General features: G+C 50.7%; 1 protein-coding gene across 8 annotated transcripts in view; it reads right to left on the bottom strand.

The window, feature by feature from the left end:
• The window catches only part of DNMT3B (DNA methyltransferase 3 beta), a 46,974-nt gene extending 24,367 nt beyond the window's left edge, over positions 1-22,607 (bottom strand). For 4 of the 8 annotated variants that reach the window (XM_008967485.5, XM_063601085.1, XM_063601084.1 and 1 more), the window contains exons 1-4: positions 22,293-22,607; positions 4,507-4,654; positions 3,558-3,619; positions 112-213 (exon numbers count right to left, since the gene is read on the bottom strand). In XM_008967485.5, the coding sequence (XP_008965733.1) occupies positions 112-213; positions 3,558-3,619; positions 4,507-4,648 (306 nt within the window). In that variant the 5' untranslated portion in view covers positions 4,649-4,654; positions 22,293-22,607. Of the gene's footprint in view, positions 1-111; positions 214-3,557; positions 3,620-4,506; positions 4,655-4,826; positions 5,121-22,292 lie in introns of those variants that run through there. The other 4 variants (XM_063601083.1, XM_063601086.1, XM_008967484.6 and 1 more) reach the window with 2 other exon arrangements.
• Positions 22,608-24,047: the final 1,440 nt, after the last annotated feature.

Here is a 24,047-nt window from a genome sequence, read left to right as displayed (position 1 = left end):
ACTTTCTCTCTTAAAAGCTCCCCTAAGGAGCTATGCTATGTATGTAGCATGCTATGTATGCTATGTAGAGTGGTGGCCACAAGTGCTTTGGCTCGAGGTGTGGCTACTTACAGCTGGGCTTTCTGAACGAGTCCTGGTTTCCCGGAAGAGCTTTGGCATCACTGGGGTGTCAGAGCCATCCCCATCTTCCCCGTCGCCATCGCCTGTCAAGTCCTTTATAAGGAAACATGATGAACATGATGAAGACCCCAGGGTATCAGCAAGTCAAAGAAACAAGGCACCTGCAATATGAAAGACTGATCGCCTGTGCCTGGCAGGGAGACCGGGTCACTCATCACAACACACTGCATATGGGTGCAGACACAGACCAACCACGACAGATGCCCCGGAAGCAATGGCATGAAACCTGCACCATGTCATCAGGGCTTCCTCGTGCAGGCCTCACACCTCACACCAAAACCCAGCATGAGCCAAACACAAAAGCTGAAGCAGCGAGCAGCTAGGTCTGGCTGGAGTGTTAAGCACTTGCCTTCACTCACCAACTGTGTGGCTTTGAGTCCATTTCCCTCATTTTAAAATTGGAATAACAGTACTTCCCTCATAGCACAACAGGGTTACATCAAGAATCAAATAATATGCAGGGTGTGGTGGCTCATACCTGTAATCCCAACACTTTGGGAGTCTGGGGCAGACTGAGGTCACCTGAGGTCACCAGACCAGCCTGGCCAAGATGGTGAAACCCCATCTCTACTAAGAATACAAAAATTAGGCCAGCCGTCTAATCCCAACACTTTGGGAGGCCGACGCGGGTGGATCACCTGAGGTCAGGAGTTCAAGACCAGCCTGGCCAATATGGCGAAACCCTGTCTCTACTAAAAATACAAAAATTAGCAGGGCATGGTGGCATGTGCCTGTAATTCCAGCTACTCATACTCAGGAGGCTGAGGCAGGAGTACCGCTTAAACCTGGGAGGTGGAGGTTACAGCGAGCCGAGATCGCGCCACCGCACTCTAGCTTGGGGAACAAGAGTAAGACTCCATCTCAAAAAAAAAAAAAAAAATACAAATACAAATACAAAAGTTAGCTGGGCATGGTGGTGCATGCCTGTAAGCCCAGCTACTTGGGAGGCTGAGGCAGGAAAATTACTTGAACCTGGGAGGCGGAGGTTGCAGTGAGCCGAGATCGTGCCATTGCACTCCAGCCTGGGCGACAGACTGGAGACTCTGTCTCAAAACAAAACAAACAAACAAAAAGAAACGTGTGGGCAAGAGATTTCATTACTGTTTCTGGTAACTAGCTACCAGAAACAAAACAGCAGTGCTGAGCCTCTGATCCTGCAGCTGCCCTAATTCCTCCCAGGGCTTAGGTTCCCCACCTTCTGAGTCCCCTAAGTAGGTTGGCCGCCACCAAGAGAATGGAAGCTGAGGGTGAGTTTTCATTGCCCAGGACTTTTATGACTGATACTGGCTCTGAGCAAAACCAACCCAATTGACAAACTCTACTAAGAATAATTAGGAAACAGACAGTGTCAGTAAAGGAAGGAACACAAAACAAGATGGGAAAGATCCAACCTTGGAAAAGTAAATGAAGTAGAAAGCTTGATAATGTAGCAAGTCTTAGAAGATATAATTGTTTGAAATTCATTAAAATAAGCTTAGACAAGTTTCTTCCAGCTTGTAAAAAAAATTCCTTGAGCCCACATAATCCTAACATCAAAACCATAGATATATTTAAAGAAATAAAATGGGCCAGGTATGGTGGCTCACACTTGTAATCCCAGCACTTTGGGAGGCCAGGACAGGTGGCTCACTTGAGGCCAGGAGTTCGAGACCAGCCTGGCCAACATGGTGAAACCCCATCTCTACTAAAAATACAAAAAAATTGGCTGGGTATGGTGGTCCATTGCCTGTAGTCCCAGCTACTCGGGAGCCTGAGGCAGGGGAATCGCTTGGGCCTGGGAGGCAGTAAGTTGCAGTGAGCAGAGATCATGCCATTGCACTCCAGCCTGGGCAACAGACTTCGTCTCAAAAATAAATGAATAAAAAAAAATACCCATTTCATTCATGAATACATGAATAAAATCAACTTCAAAATGCACCATAACCAAGTTGGACTCATTCCAGGAATGAAAAGACAGTTTGCTATACAGTAGTCTCCCCTTATCCAGGGGGGATACATGCAAGACCCCCCATGGCTGCCTGACACCTTGGAAGATGGAACCCTATATGTGCTGTTTTTGTCTATATCTACATACCTATGATAAAGTTTAATTTATAAATTAGGCACAGATTAAGAACTAATAATAAAATAGAGCAATTACAATATACTGTTAATAAAAGCCATATGAATGTGGTTTCTCTCTCAAAATATCTTCTTGTACTCTATTCAGGGTTAATCTGTCCTTCCATGGTTTATGACCTAGTGTCTTCCTCCTTTGCACTTTTATGAATGTAGGTTCTATTAGACATCATCTTCTGGAGGAGTCTGGTTTCACTGCAGTCTTAGTTTTGGATTGTTTCCTTTCTCAATCAACTTCAACTCTTCTGAAAATGTAGCAGCAGGTTTTTCATTGGCAAATGCAGCCTCTCCAGTCATTTTTATAGTTTTCAGTAGAAACCTATTCTTGAATCTATGTAACCATCCCTTACTTGAAGTAAATGGTTTGGTGTCAGGGGATCCCTTGCTATAGGCTCAATGCTCCCTGGCGCAAAGCACTGCTGTCAATCAGAACATATTTCTGTTCATGTCTTCCACCTACAAATTTAATGCCTTTCCCATCTTAACTACACACTTATCACACAACATGGCCATAACTTTTGCAGTTTGAGGTGCAACAGTAAAACTAGCATGCATTTATTTTCCCTTCTTCATGATTTCACGGCTGGAAGATTTGTTCTTACCACAGATCTAACAACTTCAGCATATGATTTCTTCTTTCCTTTTTGAGAACTTTCACTTTTTCACTTAAAGGAAACACTTCATGGCTTCTCTTTGGCATAACTGAATTGCCAGCGTCATCACTCCTGCACTTTGGAGCCGTTATTCAGTAAAACAAGCACTACTTGAACACAACCACTGTGATACTGCAACTGATCTGATCACGGAGACGGCTACAAGTGACTAACAGGCAGGTAGCACCTAAGCATAGAGATGTTGGACAAAGACAGGACTGATCCTAGGCAGGACGGAGCAGGACAGTGCAAGATTCCATCATGCTACCAGAATGGCACTCAAATTTAAAATGTATAAATTGTTTATTTCTGGGATTTACCATTTAATATTTTCCATTTAATACTTTCAGACGGCAGTTGACTGCAAGCAACTGAAATCGTGGAAAGCAAAATGACAGATAAGAGGGGACTACCATATTAGAGATTTAGCAATGTAACTGATCGTCCAGATTGAAAAAATAATGCCAAATATATGCAGAAAGCATCTAGCTCGGCAACCCTCCATACATTTGCAGATGCCAGTTTTTATGGGCCTCAGGTAGCCCACGTGATGAAAGCCAAAGACAAAGTCCCTGAGCCCTGAAAAAGGGAGAGCAGAGACCATACCTGCGTGTAGCTTAGCAGACTGGACACCTCCCTCTTGGAGAGTCGCGAGCTCGATCTTCGGCCTGTAGAGGAAACAGCCAGGAGTCTGTTTTGTGGGGGCAGGCACCAGCCTGGGGAACAGCCTTGCTAATAGGGGCTTTTCTCCGTGGCGTGGCCTGGGATCTCCCCTATGCTATTGTCAGCCACAGGGATTTGCTCTCAGTCCCTCAGTATCGCTCATCTTCTCCACTGATTTTATTCCTAAGACAACAGAGCCCTGGGCCAGGCACGTGACAGGACCCAAAACAACACTGAAGTTACCAAGGGGAGCCCTCCGATTCCTTCCAGCAGGGTGCTGCCCATCCAGGGACCACTAACTACATTTCCAGGAACAATTCACTGCCTGCTGTGTCAGCCGCTTCTCAAGTGCTCCCATGTAGAGTGTGGCTATTGTGGGGAACAATGCAGAAATAGAACCCTTTCACGCTCGCAGGAAGTTCCATGGGATGGCACAGCTGAGAGGACAATGCAGGGCTTTCCAACCCAGCTGGGGCGGGATCCCAAGTGAGCTGGCTGGAGCTGCTCAGGGCAGGGTGGAAAGGAAGCACACTCCAGACCTCCCCCTCCCAACCCCAGCCCAGCTCTGAGTGGGGAGAGGGTCCCACTGCAGAAGGGCTCTCCGAGGGCCCATGCTGAGACCACCCCTGTCATGACTGGCAGAGGACAGGGAACCATCACCCTTGTGTCACGCTCAGAGTCCCAGCTGAGATGAGAGTCCCAAAGGGGAGGCCAAGGGCTGCAGGCAGGCGTGAAGGGCTCGACCCTGCATCCCTCCTTGCTAGAGCTCTCTTCCCTCCCGGGGAATTGTGGTGGAGGTTGTCAGAGACTCTCCCCAAAGCCTCCAGTTGTCTGCAGTGACCGCTCACTGTGTCAGCGCCTGACACCACCCCAGTCCCCACTGCCCAGCCACCTCTGATCTCCGGGGTGCGGATAGCCTCCAGGATTGGGGGCGAGTCGGAGGACTGGTCGCTGCAGGCCCCGTTGACGAGGATCGAGTCTTCCCTCCCGCCGGCGTCCTCCTCTCCATTGAGATGCCTGGTGTCTCCCTTCATGCTTTCCTGTGGGAGAAGCCAGAATGGGTGGGGTGAAAGGGAAGCAGGGACACGAGAGGGACAGTGTTCCCCCGCCATGGGCTCTGTGTTCTCAGGCCAAGGCCCCAGGATGCATTCTTGGGGTGATGCTCTTGCCCAAGTACCCCACCCAGGCTGCCCCCCATAGCCTCCCCCTCACCAAGCTTGGAGGCTCAGGACTTGGTTCCATGTGGACAGGCTGTCCCGAAGGCTCAGACGCCAGCACCCAGGACAGAGTGGGGAGGCCAGGGCTGGGGTCTCAGGCTCAGACTGCTCTGTGCAATTAGCCGGCCCCTTCAAACAATGCCATTTAGGACCTGCCTGTCCCGGCCCGTCTGCCGCCAGCCTCTGTCCCCTCTGGCCCTGGCCCCCTCTCCCTGCTCAGCCTCTGCAGGGGCTCAGGAAGCCAGTGCATTATTTTCCCTCCTGACCCCTTTGTTTGCTCTCTCCCTTCCCCTCAATCTCCAGGTCCTCTTCCCACCCACCCCCTCCTCCCCCACAGAACCGCTTCTCTCCTCTCCATGGCAGCACAAGCCCCGCCTCACCCCATCCTCCAGGGCCCATTGGTCTGCTGGCCTGTCGCTCACTCCCCTCCTCCCTCACCAGCTGGGGCTCAGAGTCCCAAGTTCCCAAGGAGGGAAGGATGGAGGCACAGGCAGAAAGCCTGGGGGCAGTTACCAGGAGGGGGACTCCCCAGATCCACTGTAGCCTCACCCTCACCTCTGGGACTTGGCCTCCCCACTGCTGCCCCTCCTGGTCAGGTAAATCAGCTAACACACAGGGCCAGGGCCATACTGATGGGTTGGCAGGCTATAACCTCTGGGCTGGCCCATTGCCTGCAACATTATGGGCACACAGATTTTGTTGGATGCAACAACCTGTATCTCCCCCTAGGGAGACTGGGGAGCTCACCTTCTAGAAAAAGAAAACTGACATCCAGACTAGGTTATTCTCCAAGGTCATATAGCCCATCTAAGAGGTAGGGCCAGGATTAGATAGAGAACGAGTAAAAAACTTCAGGGCATAAATCCCAGCTGAAACCGAGTTTTCCAAGTCACTTGCCTTTGCTTTTTGTTCCACCTTTGGTTGGCAAAAATATTATAAAAGCCTAGGCATAATGAGACCTCCAGGCCCCCATCCCTGAGCCACAAACAGCTCCAGGTCACTCACACCACACCCTTGTGTCCTGGAACCGTGCCTGGGAAAAGCTTCCCCAATAAGCTGCTGCCATATGCACCGGGCCTCCCTGCCTCTGGGCTCCATCGTGGAGACATACCAGCCCCTGCCAGACAACCCGTGCTAGCCTCGCAGTTTATCTTCTATCTGTCCATCCATCCATCCATCCATCCATCCATCTATCTTAGAGACAGGGTCTCACTTGGTCACCCAGGCTGGAGGGCAGTGGCGTGATCACGGCTCCCTGTAGGCTTCAACTCCCAGGGCTTCAGTGATCCTCCAGCTGGGCCCACAGGTGTGTGCCACCAGGTGTGGCTAATTTTTTGTAGAGACAGAGTCTGGCTATGTTGCCCAGGCTGGCCTCAAACTCCTGGCCTCAAGGGATCCTCCCACCTCAGCATCTCAAACCAGGGTACCTTCTAGAAGCCACACCTTGTATTGCGGGCTCCAAGCTGCACTGGCGCCACTGGCATAGCCCACCAGGGGGCGCCGTGAGCTCAGTCTGATGAGCCCAGTGGCGCCCCCAGGCAGAGGTGCAATCTGTGGTGAGAGCTCCCAATTCCAGACCCTGCACCTGCCCATGGCATGGGGCAACTGGACCTCTGCTGCTACTCCCTGTGTGGCCCAGGAGCCACGCAGGCTACAGTACCATCAACTCAGAGCTGGTTGGAAGAACTGTTGGAAGTGGGAGCTGACTGGAGAAATCCCCACCACTAAGCTAGATGTCCTGAAGCAGGATTTTCATTTTTTTTTTTTTTTTTGAGACGGAGTCTCCCTCTGTCGCCAGGCTGCAGTGCAGTGGTGCGACCTCCGCCAGGCTGGAATGCAATGGCACGATCTCAGCTCACCGCAACCTCTGCCTCCCAGGTTCAAGCGATTCTCCTGCCTCAGCCTCCTGAGTAGCTGGGATTACAGGCATGCGCCACCACGCCCAGCTGATTTTTGTATTTTTAGTAGAGACGGGTTTCACCATGTTGGCCAGGATGGTCTCGATCTCTTGTCCTCGTGATCTGCCCACCTCAGCCTACCAAAGTGCTGGGATTACAGGCATGAGCCACCGCACCCGGCCTGAAGCAGGATTTTCACAAGACATTTTAACACACACAAGTCATGCCTAGGTGATTAATATGCATGTTAAAGCAGCATTGTTCACATTATAAACATGTGCGCTGATACATAGTACATAGGCTTTCTGTGCTTCACATGATCCAGGGTGTGTATCAGCACCTGTTAAGGAATTTCCCCTACCAAGGACAAGGGACATGCCTGAATCAGACCAATCAGCTGCTTCTCAGCCCTTTTTTCCCAAGCCCTGACCCGGAAGAACAGGCTGGCTGACCTATGGCCAGTTCCTATGAGACAAAGCGGCCAGAATCCCAGGAAAGCTGCTGGAGTGTCGGTTCAGAATAATCATTAATTTCAAGCGTTTCACCTCAGGCCAAATCAGTGAACTAAGTAACCTAGTGGGCCTGGCATAGAGTGGGAGGTGGGGCTACCTGGTGCACCTGGTGTCTCCAGGAGGGTCCACCTCCCCAAAGTGCTCTGGGGGGAGGACACACAGGGTTTGTTTGTGGCCAGGAGCTGGTAGCAGACCAGAGGCCTGGACTGAACGATGTGACCTCCTTCGCCTTCATCCAGGGCCTGGGGTTCTAATGTGTGCTGGGTTTCGCAGGCAACATTGAACCCCATTCCTCAGACAGCCCCTAACTGGGTCAACAAGAAGCCAGACAGGAGTCTCACCTCCTAGACAGACCCAGGCTGACAATGATTAACCACCCTGGGCCTTCCCCCAGGGCCTCAGCAGTGCCAACTGGCCACCAGCCTACCCAACGTGTGGGCAGCACACCTTCCAAAACCCATATCTCAACATTCAGGAAAAGCCTCAAGCCCCTAGAACAAGACCTGTGGGTACTGGAGAGACAGTCCAGGAAGAAAACCCGCAATAAATGGTACTAGCTACCTGGGTGTCCCCCAGGAGCAAGCTGAGCACTTATATATGCTTTCTTCTCGTTGCATAATTCAATGTGATTTCATTTAAAATTCCTTCTGTTTTTATCACGACCCTACGTTTGTAGTGAAATTAACTACCCTCATTGCCTTATAGCCACAGCTGTGTAGACAGTGCACACCAACTTCAGAACCTGCACCTATGACTAAAGATGCCCAGCTCAGTTCCTCCCCCACCCCGCCTCAGTCTACACGCAGGCCAAGACAATCTAGCCTCGAGGCATGTGCTGCTGTGTTCTCTCAGCCTGGAAGCCCTCCCCAACTCCCTACACCTCCTGCTTCCTTTCTCAGACCTCAAAACCCACAGCTCAAAATCCAGGAATAAAAGCTTCTCTCCTAGGCCTTTCTTCCCACGTATATAAATATATAAAAATCCCCCAATAAGGTCATCTTTTTTTCAGTGCTTACTATGTGTCAGGCACTGTTTTGGCTTTACTTATCTTAACTCATTTAACCTTTAAATGTGGTAAGTACTGTTATTCCTGTTTTGCAGATGGAGAAACCGAGACAGAGACTGACATACTACCTCCTTGATCAATATATAGGGAAAGTAAATAACATACAAATTTAACTACATGTTCTTAGAATCAGGACAAGAGAAATTAAATTAGCATCAGGTGTGTACCGGTGGCTACAACTCTCCCCCACCTCTTTTCTATGTATCTCACTGACTTCATGATTCAAGGCTGGCATTTCCAGATAACATGGCCCCCATCACAAGCCAACTGCTTTATCTAATATGACCTATCCAGAGCGGCAGACATCCTGGATTTAGAACTGCATCATCCCACACTGCCACTGTAACATCAAGTAGCTAACAGTTCCCAGGGCCCTACTTACTGTAGGCTGAACACTGTCTACCACCATGGATTTTTTTTTTTTCTTTTTTTAAGATCAAGTCTCTGTCACCTGGGCTGGAGTGCAGTGGCGCGATCTCGGCTCACTGCAACCTCCACCTCCCGGGTTCAAGCGATTCTCCTGCCTCAGCCTCCCGAGTAGCTGGGATTACAGGCTTGCACCACCATGCCTGGCTGATTTTTGTATTTTTAGAAGAGACGTGGTTTCACCATGTTGGCCAGGCTGGTCTCAAACTCCTAACCTCAGGTGATCTACTCGCCTTGGCCTGGGATTACAGGTGTAAGCCACTGCACCCAGCCTGTCTGCCACCTCTTTTAACCCCCACCCCATCCTGGGGCAGGTCTTATTATCCCCCTGCCTTCAACAGACTCAGATGAGTTAAGTCGCCCAGAGAAGTGGCAGTGCCAAATCTCATGCCCAGGCAATCCAGGGCACGTGCCTGGAATTGCCATAACTGAGACAAGACAGACAAGAATTACAGAAGTTATGAACAATGAATGCATCACCCATCCCAGGGATGAAGGGAGCTTCGTGGCTGGGACATGATATACCAGCTGAGCATTTCCCTTCACAGGAGGTGGCTGCCTAACCTTGTGATGAGAGGTGAACTCTGACCCTTTCCCAGAGGCTGGGGTCCAGTGTGTGATTCAGGGTGGGCAGCAGTGCTGGGTGGGCCCACCCACAAGCTTCTCCCCGAGGGGCCTTCCTCATTAGTGCAGCAGGGTGCCTGTGCCCCAACTGAACCAGGTCAGATGTACTCAAATGCAATGTGGCAGACAGAGGGGTAAGTGGCACCCCCAATTAGACTCAGAGGAGGCTCAGGGACTCGCCCCAACCCAGCAGTAATGCTGAGAACTGATGTCACTCATTTCCTCCAGGCTGATACCAGCAGCAGAGCTGTTTCAGAGCACTTCGTAAATGTTAATTGCATTAATTAAACCTCACAATGCAGGAAGGGGGGTCACTTTGGTATCTGCCCCAACCCCTGGGGTGCAGTAAAAAATTAAAAACTAAAATCCTACATTCAGTGGGGAGTATTGATTTAAAGAAAAAATAAATAAAAATTCCACCTCCACAGCCTATGTTAGAGAAATCTAGGGCCAGGTGCAGTGGCTCAAGCCTGTAATCCCAGCACTTCAGGAGGCTGAGGCAGGTGGACCACCCGAGGTCAGGAGTTCAAGACCAGCCTGGCCAACATGGTGAAACCCCATCTCTACTAAAAATAAAAAAATTAGGCCAGGCGCGGTGGCTCAGGCTTGTAATCCCAGCACTTTGGGAGGCCGAAGCGGGTTGATCACTTCAGGCCAGGAGTTCGAGACCAGCCTGACCAACATGGTGTAACCGGTCTCTACTAAAAATACAAAAAAAAAATTAGTCGGTCGTGGTGGTAGGCGCATGTAATCCCAGCTACTCAGGAGGCTGGGCAGGATAATCACTTGAACCCGGGAGGTGGGGGTTACAGTGAGGTTGAGATCGTGCCACTGTACTCCAGCCTGGGCGACAAGGGGGAGACTCCATCTCAAAATAGAAAAGAAAAAAGACAAGACAAGGCAAGACAAGACCCGGGAGACTCCAAAAAGACGGGAGGATGGGAAGGAGCAAGGGTTGAAAAATCACCTATCAGGTACAACGTTCACTCTTTCGGTAATGGATACACCAGAAGCCCAATCCCCACCAGTAAGTAATAAACCCATGCAACAAACAAGCACATGTACTCCTTGAATCTAAAAAAAAAAAAAAAAAAAAAAGGCCAGGCGCGGTGGCTCAGGTCTGTAATCCCAGCACTTTGGGAGGCCAATGTGGGCAGATCACGAGGTCAGGAGCTCGAGACCATCCTGGCTAACATGATGAAACCCGGTCTCTACTAAAAACACAAAAAATTAGCCGGGCATGGTGGTGAGCACCTGTAGTCCCAGCTACTCCGGAGGCTGAGGCAGGAGAATGGTGTGAACCTGGGAGGCAGAGCTTGCAGTGAGCGGAGATTGCGCCACTGCACTCCAGCCTGGGTGACAGAGCGAGACTCCGTCTCAAAAAAAAAAAAAGGAAAAAATATACACCATAAAACAATGCAGTAAGTAAGCCCAGGGAGGGACACCACACCTAGGTGAAGTAGAGCGCGGGAAGGATCCAGGCAGCAGGGACAGCACATCCAAAGGAAAGGGGGCCAGACTCAGGCTGTCCACACTGGCGGCAGCAGCAGAACACGTGACAGAACACAAGGTCCCAGTACTGTGCTTTTGCTCTGTCTGATAAGGAACTTACCCTAAATTCCAGAAAACATCAGATTTACAGGAAAGCAGTAAAAAAAAAAAAAAAAAAAAAAACCGCTGCCGGGCGCAGTGGCTCATGCCTGTAATCCCACAACTTTAGAAGGCCAAGGCTTGAGCTTGGGCTCAGGAGTTCAACGCCAGCCTGGGCAACACAGCAAGACCTCTTCTCTATTAAAATATTTCTTAAAATTAGCTGAATGTGTTGGCCTGCCCCTGTAGTCCTAGCTACTCGCCTGTAGTCCCACCTCCTCGGAGGCTGATGGGGAATGATCACCTAAGCCTCGGAGGTTGAGGCTGCAGTAAGCTATCGTCATGCCACTGCACTCTAGGCCCAGTGACAGCACAAGACCCTGTTATAAAAAAAAAAAAAGCCCAATATTTCTCTCAAACCCGTTTTATAATCTGTGAAATAAAGTAACTCACCCAATTCACTGGGAAGTTGGTACCAAGGACCCCTACATAGATGACACAGTCATGATACCTGAAGTCACTTATTCTCATGTGCCATCTGGCTACCCACCACAGCACCATGCCACAAGGCCAATCAAGAAGTATCCACCCCATCACCCTCCACAATTCAGAATGTGTTTGGGGAATTGCTCAGTGCCTCTAGGTCATGAGTACATGTACCACTGTCATCGTACAGTAGAAGCTGGGCCCTTGGCATAGTAAGCAGAATTATCAGAAGAGTGTGTCCATACAAAAAATAAACTGGGCGTGGTGGCACACACCTATAGTCCCAGCTACTCGGGAGGCTGAGGCAGGAGAATCGCTTGAACCCGGGAGGCGGACGTTGCAGTGAGCCACTGCACTCCAGCCTGGGCAACAGTACAGGCTCAGGCTCCCTCTCAAAAAAAAAAAAAAGCCAGGCACAGTGGCTCACGTCTGTGATCTCAGCACTTTGGGAGGCCGAGGAGGGCAGATTACATGAGGTCGGGAGTTCAAGACCAGCCTGACCAACATGGAGAAACCCCCCCTCTACTAAAAATACAAAATTAGCCGGGGTGGTGGCACATGCCTGTAATCCCAGCTACTCGGGATCGTGCCATTGCACTCTAGCCTGGGCAACAAGAGCGAAACTCCATCTCAAAAAAAAAAAAAAAAAAAAAATGTGTGTCCAAACAGGGAAAAACCAGACAAGTGGCTATCTGCAGACTGTGCATGACACCAAAATATACTCAGATGTTTGTCAGCGCACTGGAATAAAATCATGTCATTACCTTTTAGATAAGTAACAGGAAAAAAAAAAACTAGGACCATAAAGATCTGAAAAGATATGACAGTAACTTTAGAGTCTAAACTTTTTGCCCTTTATACAGAATTCACAAACACCCAGCCCCTTCCCCTATATCCACTTTGAGAACCCCTTGAAGGGTGTGGCAGCCCCAAGGAGTGGTCAATGGTAACTCAGAGAATGAGGGGCAGCATTGGAGCAGAATCCTAGGGACTGCTATGCCCAATTCCTGTGGCCACCTACCCCTTGGCAAAATCAGAGCCAACGGCCCTGTCCCCTCCCAAGGGGGCAAAGGAGGTCAATATTCTGGAAAGAGACCCCCTCAACCTTGGCCCCTCCCTCACAGAAGGCTGCACCTGTGGCTTCAACTAAGAACGCCTTAAATCTCAAGTCTACCTATCTACACAGTATTTAGTCATCTTAACCCTAAATACCTACACAGCAGGGATACTGGTTCAGTCTTTGGGATAGTAATCTTCACTGTGTCATCTAAAATGCCTAATGTCTATATCCTGTTACACAGGATTCTACTGCTCAGAAACCACCCAGTTCAAAGCTCTTGCCAAGGCCTCTGTGCAAGGGGGTTGCTGCAGTCCCATTTGTCATAGCAAACACTGCAATCAAATCACGGTCAAGAGGACTGGTTGACTAAATTACCTGCTTCCACAATAGGGGGCAAAGAGTGCAGTACTTATTGTTAGACAAAGTTATGTAAAGTGAAAACAAGAAACCTGCATAATACAACATCAATTATTGATGTTTAAGCCATTTCTCTGCAGCATTTCTTCTCTAACTATAAGAATTCATACTCAGAAGGAAGGTTTGGGGGGTAACTACCTTAAGCCCATGTAACTTTTACAATCAGAAAACATAACTCGCCTGTCTAAGAAACATTTATTTGAATTAGGCCACTCAGGTTTAATCAACATAATTATTTGATTATTTGTATATGGTATGAGGTAGGGACCTAATATTTTTCCCCGTAAGTAAAGCCAGACACCTATGAACACATCCCAACTGTATCTCTTATTTGAACTTCCCATATATATGTAATATGTTTTGAGGCTCAGTTTTGTTTGGTATTTATCCTTTACCACTCCTTTTTTTTTTTTGAGATGGGGTCTTGCTCTGTTGCCCAGGCTGGAGTGCAATGGCATGATCTCGGGTCACTGTAACCCCTCCACCTCCTGGGTTCAAGCAATTCTCCTGCCTCAGCTTCCTTGGGATTACAGGCGTGTGCCACCACGCCTGGCTAATTTTTGTATTTTTAGTAGAGATAGGGTTTCAGTATGCTGGCCAGGCTGGTCTCGAACTCCTGACCTCAGGCGATCCGCCCACCTCGGCCTCCCAAAGTGCTGGGATTACAGGCGTGAGCCACTGCACCCAGCCATTGCCACTACTTTTAATCACTACAACTGCTAGAGCAAGCCTGCAAGCCTTATTGAAAAGTTCATTTTCTCCCTTTAGTCTGTGGTCTCTCATTTCCTGTTCTCTTCTGCTCTCTAGATTTCATTAAGGGAGCTTAGTTCTTCTACCAACAGATAAAGTCACAGCATTTTTAGTTGTTTCAACATGGATAGACTTTCAAATAAATTATTTCTATCGTAACCAGAAAATATGTCCTTGCACACTATGTATTGAAAAGGTAAAAATCACAACACAAAGAAAAGCTAGAAATGTTATATTCACAGCAAAAAAAAAAAAAAAAAAAAAGATGCCAGGGACAGTGGCTCATGCCTGTAACCCCAGCAATGTGGGAGGCCTAGGCAGGAGGATTGCTTGAGCCCAGGAGTTCAAGATCAGCCTGGACAACAAAGTGAGACCCCAACACTACAAAAAAAAAAATTTAGGCCGGGCACGGTGGCTCATGCCTGTAATCCCAGCACTTTGGGGGGCTGAGGCAGGCGGATCACCTGAGGTCAGGGGTTCAAGACCAGCCTGACCAACACGGAGAAACCCCGTTTCCACTAAAAATACAAAATTAGCCGGGCATGGTGGCACATGCCTGTAATCCCAGCTACTCAGGAGGCTGAGACAAGAGAATCACTTGAACCCGGGAGGCGGAGGTTATGGTGAACCAAGATCATGCCATTGCACTCCAGCCTGGGCAAAGAGCGAAACTCTGTCTCAAAAGAAAAAAAAAAAAAAAAAAATGTAAGGCGGAGCATGGTGGCTCAAGCCTATAATTCCAGCACTTTGGGAGGCCAAGGTGGGCGGCTCACCTGAGGTCGGGAGTTCGAGACCAGCCTGATCAACATGGAGAAACCCCATCTCTACTAAAACAACAACAACAACAACAACAAACAAACAAACAAAAATTAGCTGGGGGTGGTGGCACATGCCTGTAATCCCAGCTACTTGGGAGGCTGAGGCAGGAGAATCGCTTGAAACTGGGAGGCAGAGGTTGCAGTGAGCTGAGATCACACCATTGCATTCCAGCCTAAGCAACAAGAGTGAAAAACTCTGTCTCAGAAAAAAAAAAAAAAAAATTACAAAAACTAGCCTGATGAGGTGGCGGGCACCTGTAATTCCAGCTACTCAGGAGGCTGATGCAGAAGAATCGTTTGAACCCAGGAGGTGGAGGTTGCAGTGAACTGAGATCATGCCATTGCACTCTAGCCTGAGTGACAGAGCAAGACCCTGTCTCAAAAATAATTTTTTTTTTTAAATTAACTGAGCATAGTGGTGCACAAGTGCCTGTAGTTGAAGCTACTGGGCAGTGGGGGCTGCAGTGGGAGGACCGCTGGAGCACTGGAGTTGAGGCTACAGTGAGCTGTGATTGTAGTACTGAACTCCAGAGACCTGCCTTAAAAAAATGTTTAAAAAGTAAGAAATAACTGCTAGTACGTGTCATAAAACAAATAAATCTCAAATATCTCACAATAAGTAAAAGAACCCAGACTCAAAGGGCTATATAATGTATGGTTCCTGCTTGAATTCAGGAGGCGGAAGTTGCAATGTGCCAAACCGTGCCACTGCACTCCAGCCTGGGCAACAGAGTGAGATGCTGTCTCAAAAATAATAATAATGTATGATTCCATTTATATGACATTCTGGAAAAAGCAGTACTGCAGGGACAGAAAACAAATCTCGAGAAGGAAAACAGAAATGTCAAAATTAAGGCCTGCAGATAAGGGAACTGCATATATACAAATGGCTTTAAAAGAAGCCCATGATCTCACATAAAAACCACCTTTCAAAAACTGTCCACAATTACCTAGTGGGGGCTCAGATCTGCCTGTCTCAACGGTCAAGAAGCAGGCCTGCAAAACAGTCAGCTGCACCCACAGAGAGCACCAAAGCATCTTAACCCAGTGCATCTTGTGTGTCCTGCCAGTTCTGTGGATTCAGCCATGTGCCGGCAGAGGTTTTGGAAAGAAATTTGCAACAGTGGGCCCGGCATGGTGGCTCACGCCTGTAATCCCAGTACTTTGGGAGGCCGAGGCAGGCAGATCACGAGGTCAGGAGATCAAGACCATCCTGGCGAACATGGTGAAACCCCATCTCTACTAAAAATACAAAAAATTAGCCGGGCAAGGTGGCAGGCGCCTGTAGTCCCAGCTACTCGGGAGGCTGAGGCAGGAGAATGGCGTGAACCCGGGAGGCAGAGCTTGCAGTGAGCCGAGATCTCGCCACTGCACTCCAGCCTGGGCGACAGAGCGAGACTCCGTCTCAAAAAATAAAAAAATTTGCAACAGTGTTTTAATGCAGTTCTACTCCTTGCTAGTTTTGTGGTTGTAGTAACAATCATATTTAGTACTGAGCAATTCCCCTAATTCAGCATCCTGCTTACAGCTCAGCATGTAACATCCTAGGGCAACATGAGGACACAGGTGAGGTTTGCAAATTCACCCAAGGACTTGGGAAAGCCAGTGCCTAAGCTTAAGGCTCTTCCTCCAGTGCCATTGTTGGGGTAGGGCATCCTTACCCATGGTGCCAAACAACTCCCAGAGTCAGAGAAAATGGCTTGCCTGGAATATAATGAAAACTTAAGTCTTCATCACAACCATCTTTTCACAGAAGAGCGGGGGCCTGTAGCTGGCTCAGTGGGACCCTAGTTAGTGCCTCCCCATTCCCATCTCCAGAGCCTCCTGTATCCATTCAGATGAGCTCTACTAGGCTTCAGGAACCATGATAGTAATTAGGAATCAAAGGCAGGCAAGGGACCAGGCATGGTGGCTCACACCTGTAATCCCAGCACTTTGGGATTACACTTGAGCCTAGGAATTTGAGACCAGCCTGGGCAACACAGCGAGAGCCTATCTCTATAAAAAATTTTAAAATTAGCCAGGCACAGAGGCTCATGCCTGTAATCCCAGCACTTTGGGAGGCCGAGGCGGGTGGATCACCTGAGGTGGGGAATTCGAGACCAGCCTGACCAACATGGAGAAACACCATCTCTACTAAAAATACAAAATTAGCCGGGAATGGTGGTGCATGCCTGTAATCCCAGCTACTCGGGAGGCTGAGTCAGGAGAATTGCTTGAACCTGGGAAGCGGGGGTTGTGGTGAGCCGAGATCCCGCCATTGCACTCCAGCCTGGGCGACAAGAGCGAAACTCCATCTCCCCCACAAAAAAAGAAAATTAAAATTAGCCAAGCCTGGTGGCTCTCACCTGTAGTCCTAGCTACTCAGGAGGTGACTGAGGTGAGAGACTTGACCCAGGAGTTCAAGGCTGCAGTAAGCTGTGATCGCACCACTGCACTCCAGCCTAAGCAACAGAGTGAGCCATGTTGCCATGCTGCCAGGGCCCATCACTGTTCTGGCTGCAGCGAATGCCCTACAAAGGTATCAGCACTTCTGCAGGAGCTGGGGCCCAGTGGCAGCCTGGGTTCCAGCCCCAGCTCTGGCCCCAGAACACACACATACAACAGGACATAAATGCTGCTGGAATCCAGAAAAGCCTACTAAGAGAGAGGCCTTCTTCCAAAGGAAGAGTTAGACCCTTGACTCCCAAGTCCCCTCCCTCAGCCTGCTGCTCTGGAGACAACCACTCTTCTTCAGACATGCAGGCTGAGGCTCTGGACAAGAACACGAGACAGCTGGGTGCACAGGCTCACACCTGTAGTCCCAGCACTTTCGGAGACTGAGGCAGGATTGCTTGAGCCGAGGAGTTTGAGACCAGCTGGGGCAACATAGTGAGACTTTAATGTTTCTACAAACAATTTTAAAAATTAGATGGGCGTGGTGGCACGTGACTAAGGTCCCAGCTACTTTGGAGACTGAAGTGGGAGGATACTGGAATGAGCCCAGGAGTTCAAGGCTGCAGTGAGCTATCATCGCACCACTGCACTCCAGCCTGGGTGACAATGCGAGACTTGTCTCAAAAGAAATAATTAAAAAAAAAACACACACACAAGAGCTTACAGACTGGGACAAGTGGAGGAACAGATACCAGACTGAGACCTCGCCAGTCTCCTGGCCCTGCAGCCAGACCTACAGGGCAAGGTACTGGAAAATTGAGTATCCCTTAATATTGGCGGGAACACAAGGGAACACTAAACCCTACAATATTCTCAGGCAGATAAATGATGTTGTACCCATAAAACAAGACAAGGACGCCATTAAAAATTGAATTTGGGCCAGGCACGGTGGCTCACGCCTGTAATCCCAGCACTTTGGGAGGGAGGCTGAGGTGGGCAGATCGCCTGAGGTTGGGAGTTCGAGACCAGCCTGACCAACATGGAGAAACCCCATCTCTACTAAAAAAAATACAGAATTAGCTGGGCATGCACCACCACGCCCGTAGTCCCAGGTACTCAGGAGGCTGACGCAGGAGAATCACTTGAACTCGGGAAGCAGAGGTTGCAGTGAGCCGAGATCACGCCATTGCACTCCAACCTGGGCGACAAGAGCGAAACTCCGTCTCAAAAAATAAAAATAATTTTTAAAAAAAATTGAATTTGGGTGTGTTGGCTCATGTCTATAATCCCAGCACTTTGAGAGGATGAGGAGGATAGATTGCTTGAGCCCAGGAGACTAGCTTGGGCAATGAGGTGAAACCCCATCTTTACAAAACAAAAATTGGCCAGGCATGGTGGTGCATGCCTGTAGTCTCAGCTACTCGGGAAGTTGAGGCATGAGAATTGCTTGAACCCGGGAGGCAGAGGTTGCAGTGAGCAACCACCACTGCGCTCCAACCTGGGCAACAGAGCGAGACTGTCTCAAAATATAAATAAATAAGTAAATAAAAAATAAACTACAGCAGAGGTCATACCTATACTATTTTGTTTGAATGAATGAAAAAATCTGAGTGAAAAGTGACCTAGAGGCCATGTGTGGTAGCTCACACCTGTAATCCCAAGCCTTTGGAAGGCTGAGGCAGAAGGATCGTTGGACCCAAGCTTTCAAGGTTAGCCTTGGCAACACAGCAAGACCTTGTCCTTATAAAAAAAAAAATTTAAGCATATCTATATCTACGTAGATATATACACATAGAGACAGGGTCTCGCTCTGTCGCCCAAGCTGGAGAACAGTGGCAGGATCTCAGCTCACTGCAACCTCCACCTCCTAGGTTCAAGCAATTCTCGTGCCTCAGCCTCCCAGTAGCACGGATTACAGGCATGCGCAAACACGCCTGGCTACTTTTTGTATTTTTTGTAGAGTCACGGTTTTATCACGTTGGCCAGGCTGGCCTTGAACTCCTGGCCTTAAGTGATCCTCCAGCCTCAGTCTCCCATGTGCTGGGATTATGGGTGTGAGGCAGTACCCATATAAAAGCATGGCCAGGCACAGTGGCTCACGCCTGTAATCCCAGCACTTTGGGAGGCCGAGGCGGGTGGATCAGGAGGTCAGGAGATCGAGACCATCCTGGCGAACACGGTGAAACCTCGTCTCTACTAAAAATACAAAAAAAATTAGCCAGGCATGGTGGCCAGCGCCTGTAGTCCCAGCTACTTGGGAGGCTGAGGCAGGAGAATGGCATGAACCCGAGGGGCGGAGCTTGCAGTAAGCAGAGATCGTGCCACTGCACTCCAGCCTGGGAGACAGAGCGAGACTCCGTCTCAAAAAAAATAAAATAAAATAAAATAAAAATAAATAAATAAATAAATAAAAAGCAGCCGGGTGTAACAGCCACGCCTACAATCCCAACACTTTGGGAAGCCGAGGCGGGTGAATCACTTGAGGTCAGGAGTTTGAGACCGGCCTTGCCAACATGATGAAACCCCGTCTCAACTAAAAATACAAAAATTAGCCAGGCGTGGTGGTGTGCGCATGTAATCCCAGCTACTCGGAAGGTTGAGGCAGGAGAATTGCTTGAACCCGGGAGGCAGAGGTTGCAGTGAGCTGAGATCACACCACTGCACTCCAGCCTGGGTGACAAAGCAAAACTGTCTCAAAAAAAAAAAAAAAAAGAAAAAGAAAAAAAGAGAAAGAAAATGCTCCCCACCAAGACGTAATAGTACCTGTATCTTCCAGAGCCTCAGTTCTATCACCTGTAAAAGGGTCCCAGTGAGAACATGAGCCCCCCAACAAAGGGGAGACATGTCTGCTCAGTCTCTTTTTACAAGAGTGGCCTGCACATGAAATGAATTCCATACTTCACCAGCCCTGGTCCTCCGTGAAACTGGAAATCATCCTGAAAATTCATGATTTAAAAGAAAAAACTCCACTCAATTAGTAGTATGTGCCTGGGCTAAGGACTGGTGTGTGGGGAAGAGCGCACAACCTCATACCTCTGAAAAGTTTCACATTTAGCTGAAACTGGAAAAGGCGTCTGAGCCTGGAGGTGAGGCAGCCGGCATAAGAGCTGGTCTAGGAAAAGGAATCCCAAGGTAAGTTTTCCTTGAAGAACTTGCCCAAGCCCCCACTGGCAGCAGGTCCATGGGGCTGCAATAATGAGGGGCGACAGGCGCCTCTGGATCACAGGCCCCACGTGGCTGGAGGAAGGGAAGGAAGCAGCCTCTCAACCCCACCTCCCTTGCTCCTCCCTTAGACCCCTGCAGCTCCCAGCTACCGTCTTCCCCTCCCCCCATCCTTTGCAAGGGGTGGGGGTTATGTCTACGACTTTAAGAGCAGGATGCCACTGGACCCAGTCCTTGTCCCTTTGTCTCAGCACTCTCCATCCCAATGGGAAAAGGTAAGGGATCTCACTTAGTTCTGCAATTACACCTTTGCAGTAGGCCCCCATGCGTGGCCGGGAGGGCTTTAAAAACGGCCCCAACCCTTATAAAACAAAACCAAGACTCCGTTCGAAAGGGAACAAAGGCGGTTCTTCCTGCCAACTCCCTAATCGTGGACAATGATTGAGAAAAGCTTTCAGAGCTGCCTTCGTGAAGGCAGGAAAAGGAGAGGCTGGCAGGGGTGCCTCCCTCCATCCCCAAATCTCAGGAATGGCCACCCTAAAATGAGGGGCTATTCGTTATTAAGTACAGACATCAACACTCACCATGTGCTGACCCTACACAGGCACTATCCCACTGCCTCTTTACCCAGGCCCAATGTGGTAGAGGCTATTATGCCTAAACATCTGAGGAAGATCAAGGGCTGAAGAGGTTAATTCACGCATAAGACTGGTTTCATCCTTACACAACCCTATTAGTAGGACTATTGCTAATTCACAGATGTAATAATTAAGGCACGGAGAGCAATGAACTTGGCGAGACAGGGTTTAAACACATGATGAACTAAGAACTATGCTTCCTTAAGGAAGGAAGCTTGCTTAGCCCGTGTGCTAGCTAGTGATTCCAACAATGGCAAACATGTATTGAGTGCTTACTGTATACCAACCCTATAAACTAAGTACCATCATCTCAACTCTGGAAAAATCAAGTCCGCACCTGGCGTTTCCAAGGTGGGTGAACAAGAAGCCCCAGCGGCCTGGTAAAGGAGATAACAGCTGTTTCCCAAAAACTGCCACCCGTCTGCCACAACCCACCGCATCCAGAACTCAGGAGGCAACTCAAAGTTCATACTCTGCCCTTAATTCCCTTTAATTCAAACACTTCCCAACTTCGGGGGAGGGTGGAAACACGGAGGCCCAGCGAGCCTCTCCTAGACCAGGGGAGGAAAAGGGAGCAGGGAAGCTGGAGGCGCGGGCAAGACCTGGGCTCGGAACTCCATCCACAGGTGAGATCCTCCAGCGGGAAGCCTGGGCCCAAGGGCAGCGCAGTCTTACAAGTTGTTAGGTCTTTCTCCGCTTCCACTTTCTCCCCGATAAAGTGGAGCTCAATACACCCTCCCCATGCAACCACGAGCCGGGAAGCTTATCTTCCAGGAGCTGGTGCTAGAGGTTTTGTGGCCTTAGTGTGCGAGTCTGGGAAGTGGGGCCAGCCGCACACGGGAGTTAGGCTAAGAATGGAAAGTAAGACCCCAGGGTAGGCGGCGTGGCCGGGACAGGGAGGCGCCGCCCCTCCGCCCGGCTCCTCCCGGGCCAGGTGTGCACAGGCAGAGGGCAGCCCCGCTGCTCCCCGCGCTTGATGGCTCAGCTCGAGAGCACCCCGGGAGGTCGCCCTCTGCCTCACGCCCTCCACGCGCGCACGCCCCAGCCCGCGCGAGTCTAAGCCCACACTCACGAGCTCTTTCCTAAAGCTGGGATTGGGGGAAGGGACAGCGCCTCGCCTGAAGACCCCACATCCCAGTTGCAAGGGGCGGACGCCCACCTGCATGGCAGAAACCCCTCCTCACCTCCTCCGCCCCTTAACTTTTCCCAAGGCAGAGGCCAGGTAATTACACCCCCTGCCCATGAGCAAAGCCCCTGTTCATGCTCTCGACGGGCACCTCCTCCTCCTCGAGTCTGGACCCCGGGAAGCCAGCGCGTCCCCCTCCCTGAGAGCAAGCTTCTCTCCTCTTCGGGCTCCTGGAGGCAGCAGACGCGTCCCTTCCTCTAGTATCTCCGGTCCCCGTCAGACGTATGTCCCCCGCGTCCCACCCGCTGTCCCCGTTCCACCCCAAGCAGGGTCCGTGGACGTTTCCTCACCCCCCAAACCCAGCCGGGTCTCCAGCCCGGCGGGAGCCCCTCCTCGGGAGGTCCCTGGAGAGGGTCTCTCCCCGGCAGCTTCGGGAGCCCCCGCCGTCCCCTCCCCTAGCAGCCCTCGAAGCAGCTGGCGGCCGAGCCTCCCCGGGGCCCCGGGGCGCTCACCTGCCGCAGGGCTGGCTCGGGCGCGGCTGGGCGGCGGAGCCGCGGGTCGGGGCTGGCTGGCGGGAGGCCGGCTGGCGGCCGTGCAGGGCGCTGGGCTCGCGAATCTCCGGCGCCGATCGCCGAGCTAGGTTTACTTGGGCCACTTAACCCCAGCGCTGCCGGCCGGGCAGCGTTGCCGCCCGCTCGCCCGACCGCCAGGGAGCCGGTCCCGTCCGTCGGGGGGCGCTCGGAGCGTCCACGCGGGCTGCGGCCGCGGAGCCGGGAGCAGCTGCTGCGAGGAAGCGGCGCGAGCCGGACGGGGCAGCGGGAGTGGGTGGGGAGGGGGCGGTGCCGACTCCCCTTGTAGCCCCGGCCCGGCTCTTGCCCCGCCCCCGCCCGGGGGCGCCCCCGCCGCAGCCACTCAGATCCCCGCCCGGGCGCGGGGGGAACGGGGGGGCGGGGACGAGGGAAATTTGAAATCGCTCGGAGCCTCCCCTCCGCCCCTCTCCGCGGGCTCCGCCCCGTGGCCCCCTGCCCTCCCAACCCCGGGCCAGTGAAATCACCCTGGGGGATCAGAAGCCCTAAGCGGGAGGGGTGGGGTCAGACGTCCAAAACCAGACTCCTTCTGGGGCCCTTTTTCCCGGGCTCCTTTCAACCCGAACGGAGACACACACAGGCCTGGAGGCGGGGGCTCAGAGAGGGCAGGGCCCCCACTGTAGTCACACAGCACCAGAGTCTCCGCTTTAACCCCCACCTCCAGCCGCAGTGCCACCGGGGCGCCGCGGTGCCCCTGCCTGTCATCCTGCTTTGGACCCTCTGCCTCGCCCTTCCTCCCTTCCTTCCACCCAGCCCGGCCTTTGTCAGCCATCTTGAAGGGAGGGGAGGGCAGGGGAGGGGAAAGAAGACCAGCGGGTCTGTGGCTACCTGGATTCCAGACCCTGCAGGCATGGACTGACTGAGGGAGAAGCCGCCCTCAGCAGGTCTCCCCACCTCTGCCCTGGGATGACCATTGAACCACTGGAAAACAGCACTTCCTAAAATTTATCTGACCTGGGACTTACATATTTGCTTGTTTACCTGCTTGTGGTCTGTCTCCACGCAGTAAACTAAGGACAGGATCTCAGTAGATGCTCAATAAATATGTGTTGAATGAATGAATGATTTATGTCGTCCGTAAGCCCCTATAGGAGCCTCCCCTTTCAAGGTATATACTACCTTAACCCCTCTCTGCCTTCACTCCGACTTCTCTGCTGCTCCTCAATACACCAAGCGTTTCCTTGTGATGGTGACTTTGACCTCACTGTTCCCTACACCTGGACATTTCTTGCCCAGATCTTTGCAGGACCAGATTCTTACCCCTCGGTTTTCTCCCAAAAGGTCACTTTCTGAAGAGGCTTTTCCCGATGACTCCACCTGAAGTCTCCCCTGTCCATCACTCCTATCCTATTTCATTCTGTTCCTAGCACTTACCGCGATCTGAAATTGTTTTGCATATCTGTTTTCCTGTTTACATCCCCCTACACACACACACACACACACACACACACACACACACACACACACACACACACACTATGGGAGCAGAAACCACATCTGTGTGCGTCTCCAAGTGCTTATAGTGGATGGGGGATGCATCAAAAAGGAGCTCAATACAAGTTTGTTGAATGAATGGGCATGGGTTTCCTGCCTTATGGGCTCCAGCTCCCTGAGTTACTCCACAGCTTTCTCCCTGTATCTCTTACCAGGTGAGTAAATGAGTGAAGGGTTAATTCTTTG

Source organism: Pan paniscus, chromosome 21, assembly GCF_029289425.2.
Source record: "Pan paniscus chromosome 21, NHGRI_mPanPan1-v2.0_pri, whole genome shotgun sequence".
NCBI lineage: Eukaryota > Metazoa > Chordata > Mammalia > Primates > Hominidae > Pan > Pan paniscus.
The sequence above is the reverse complement of the archived record's forward strand: the minus strand, read 5'-3'. Positions and strand labels throughout refer to the sequence as shown.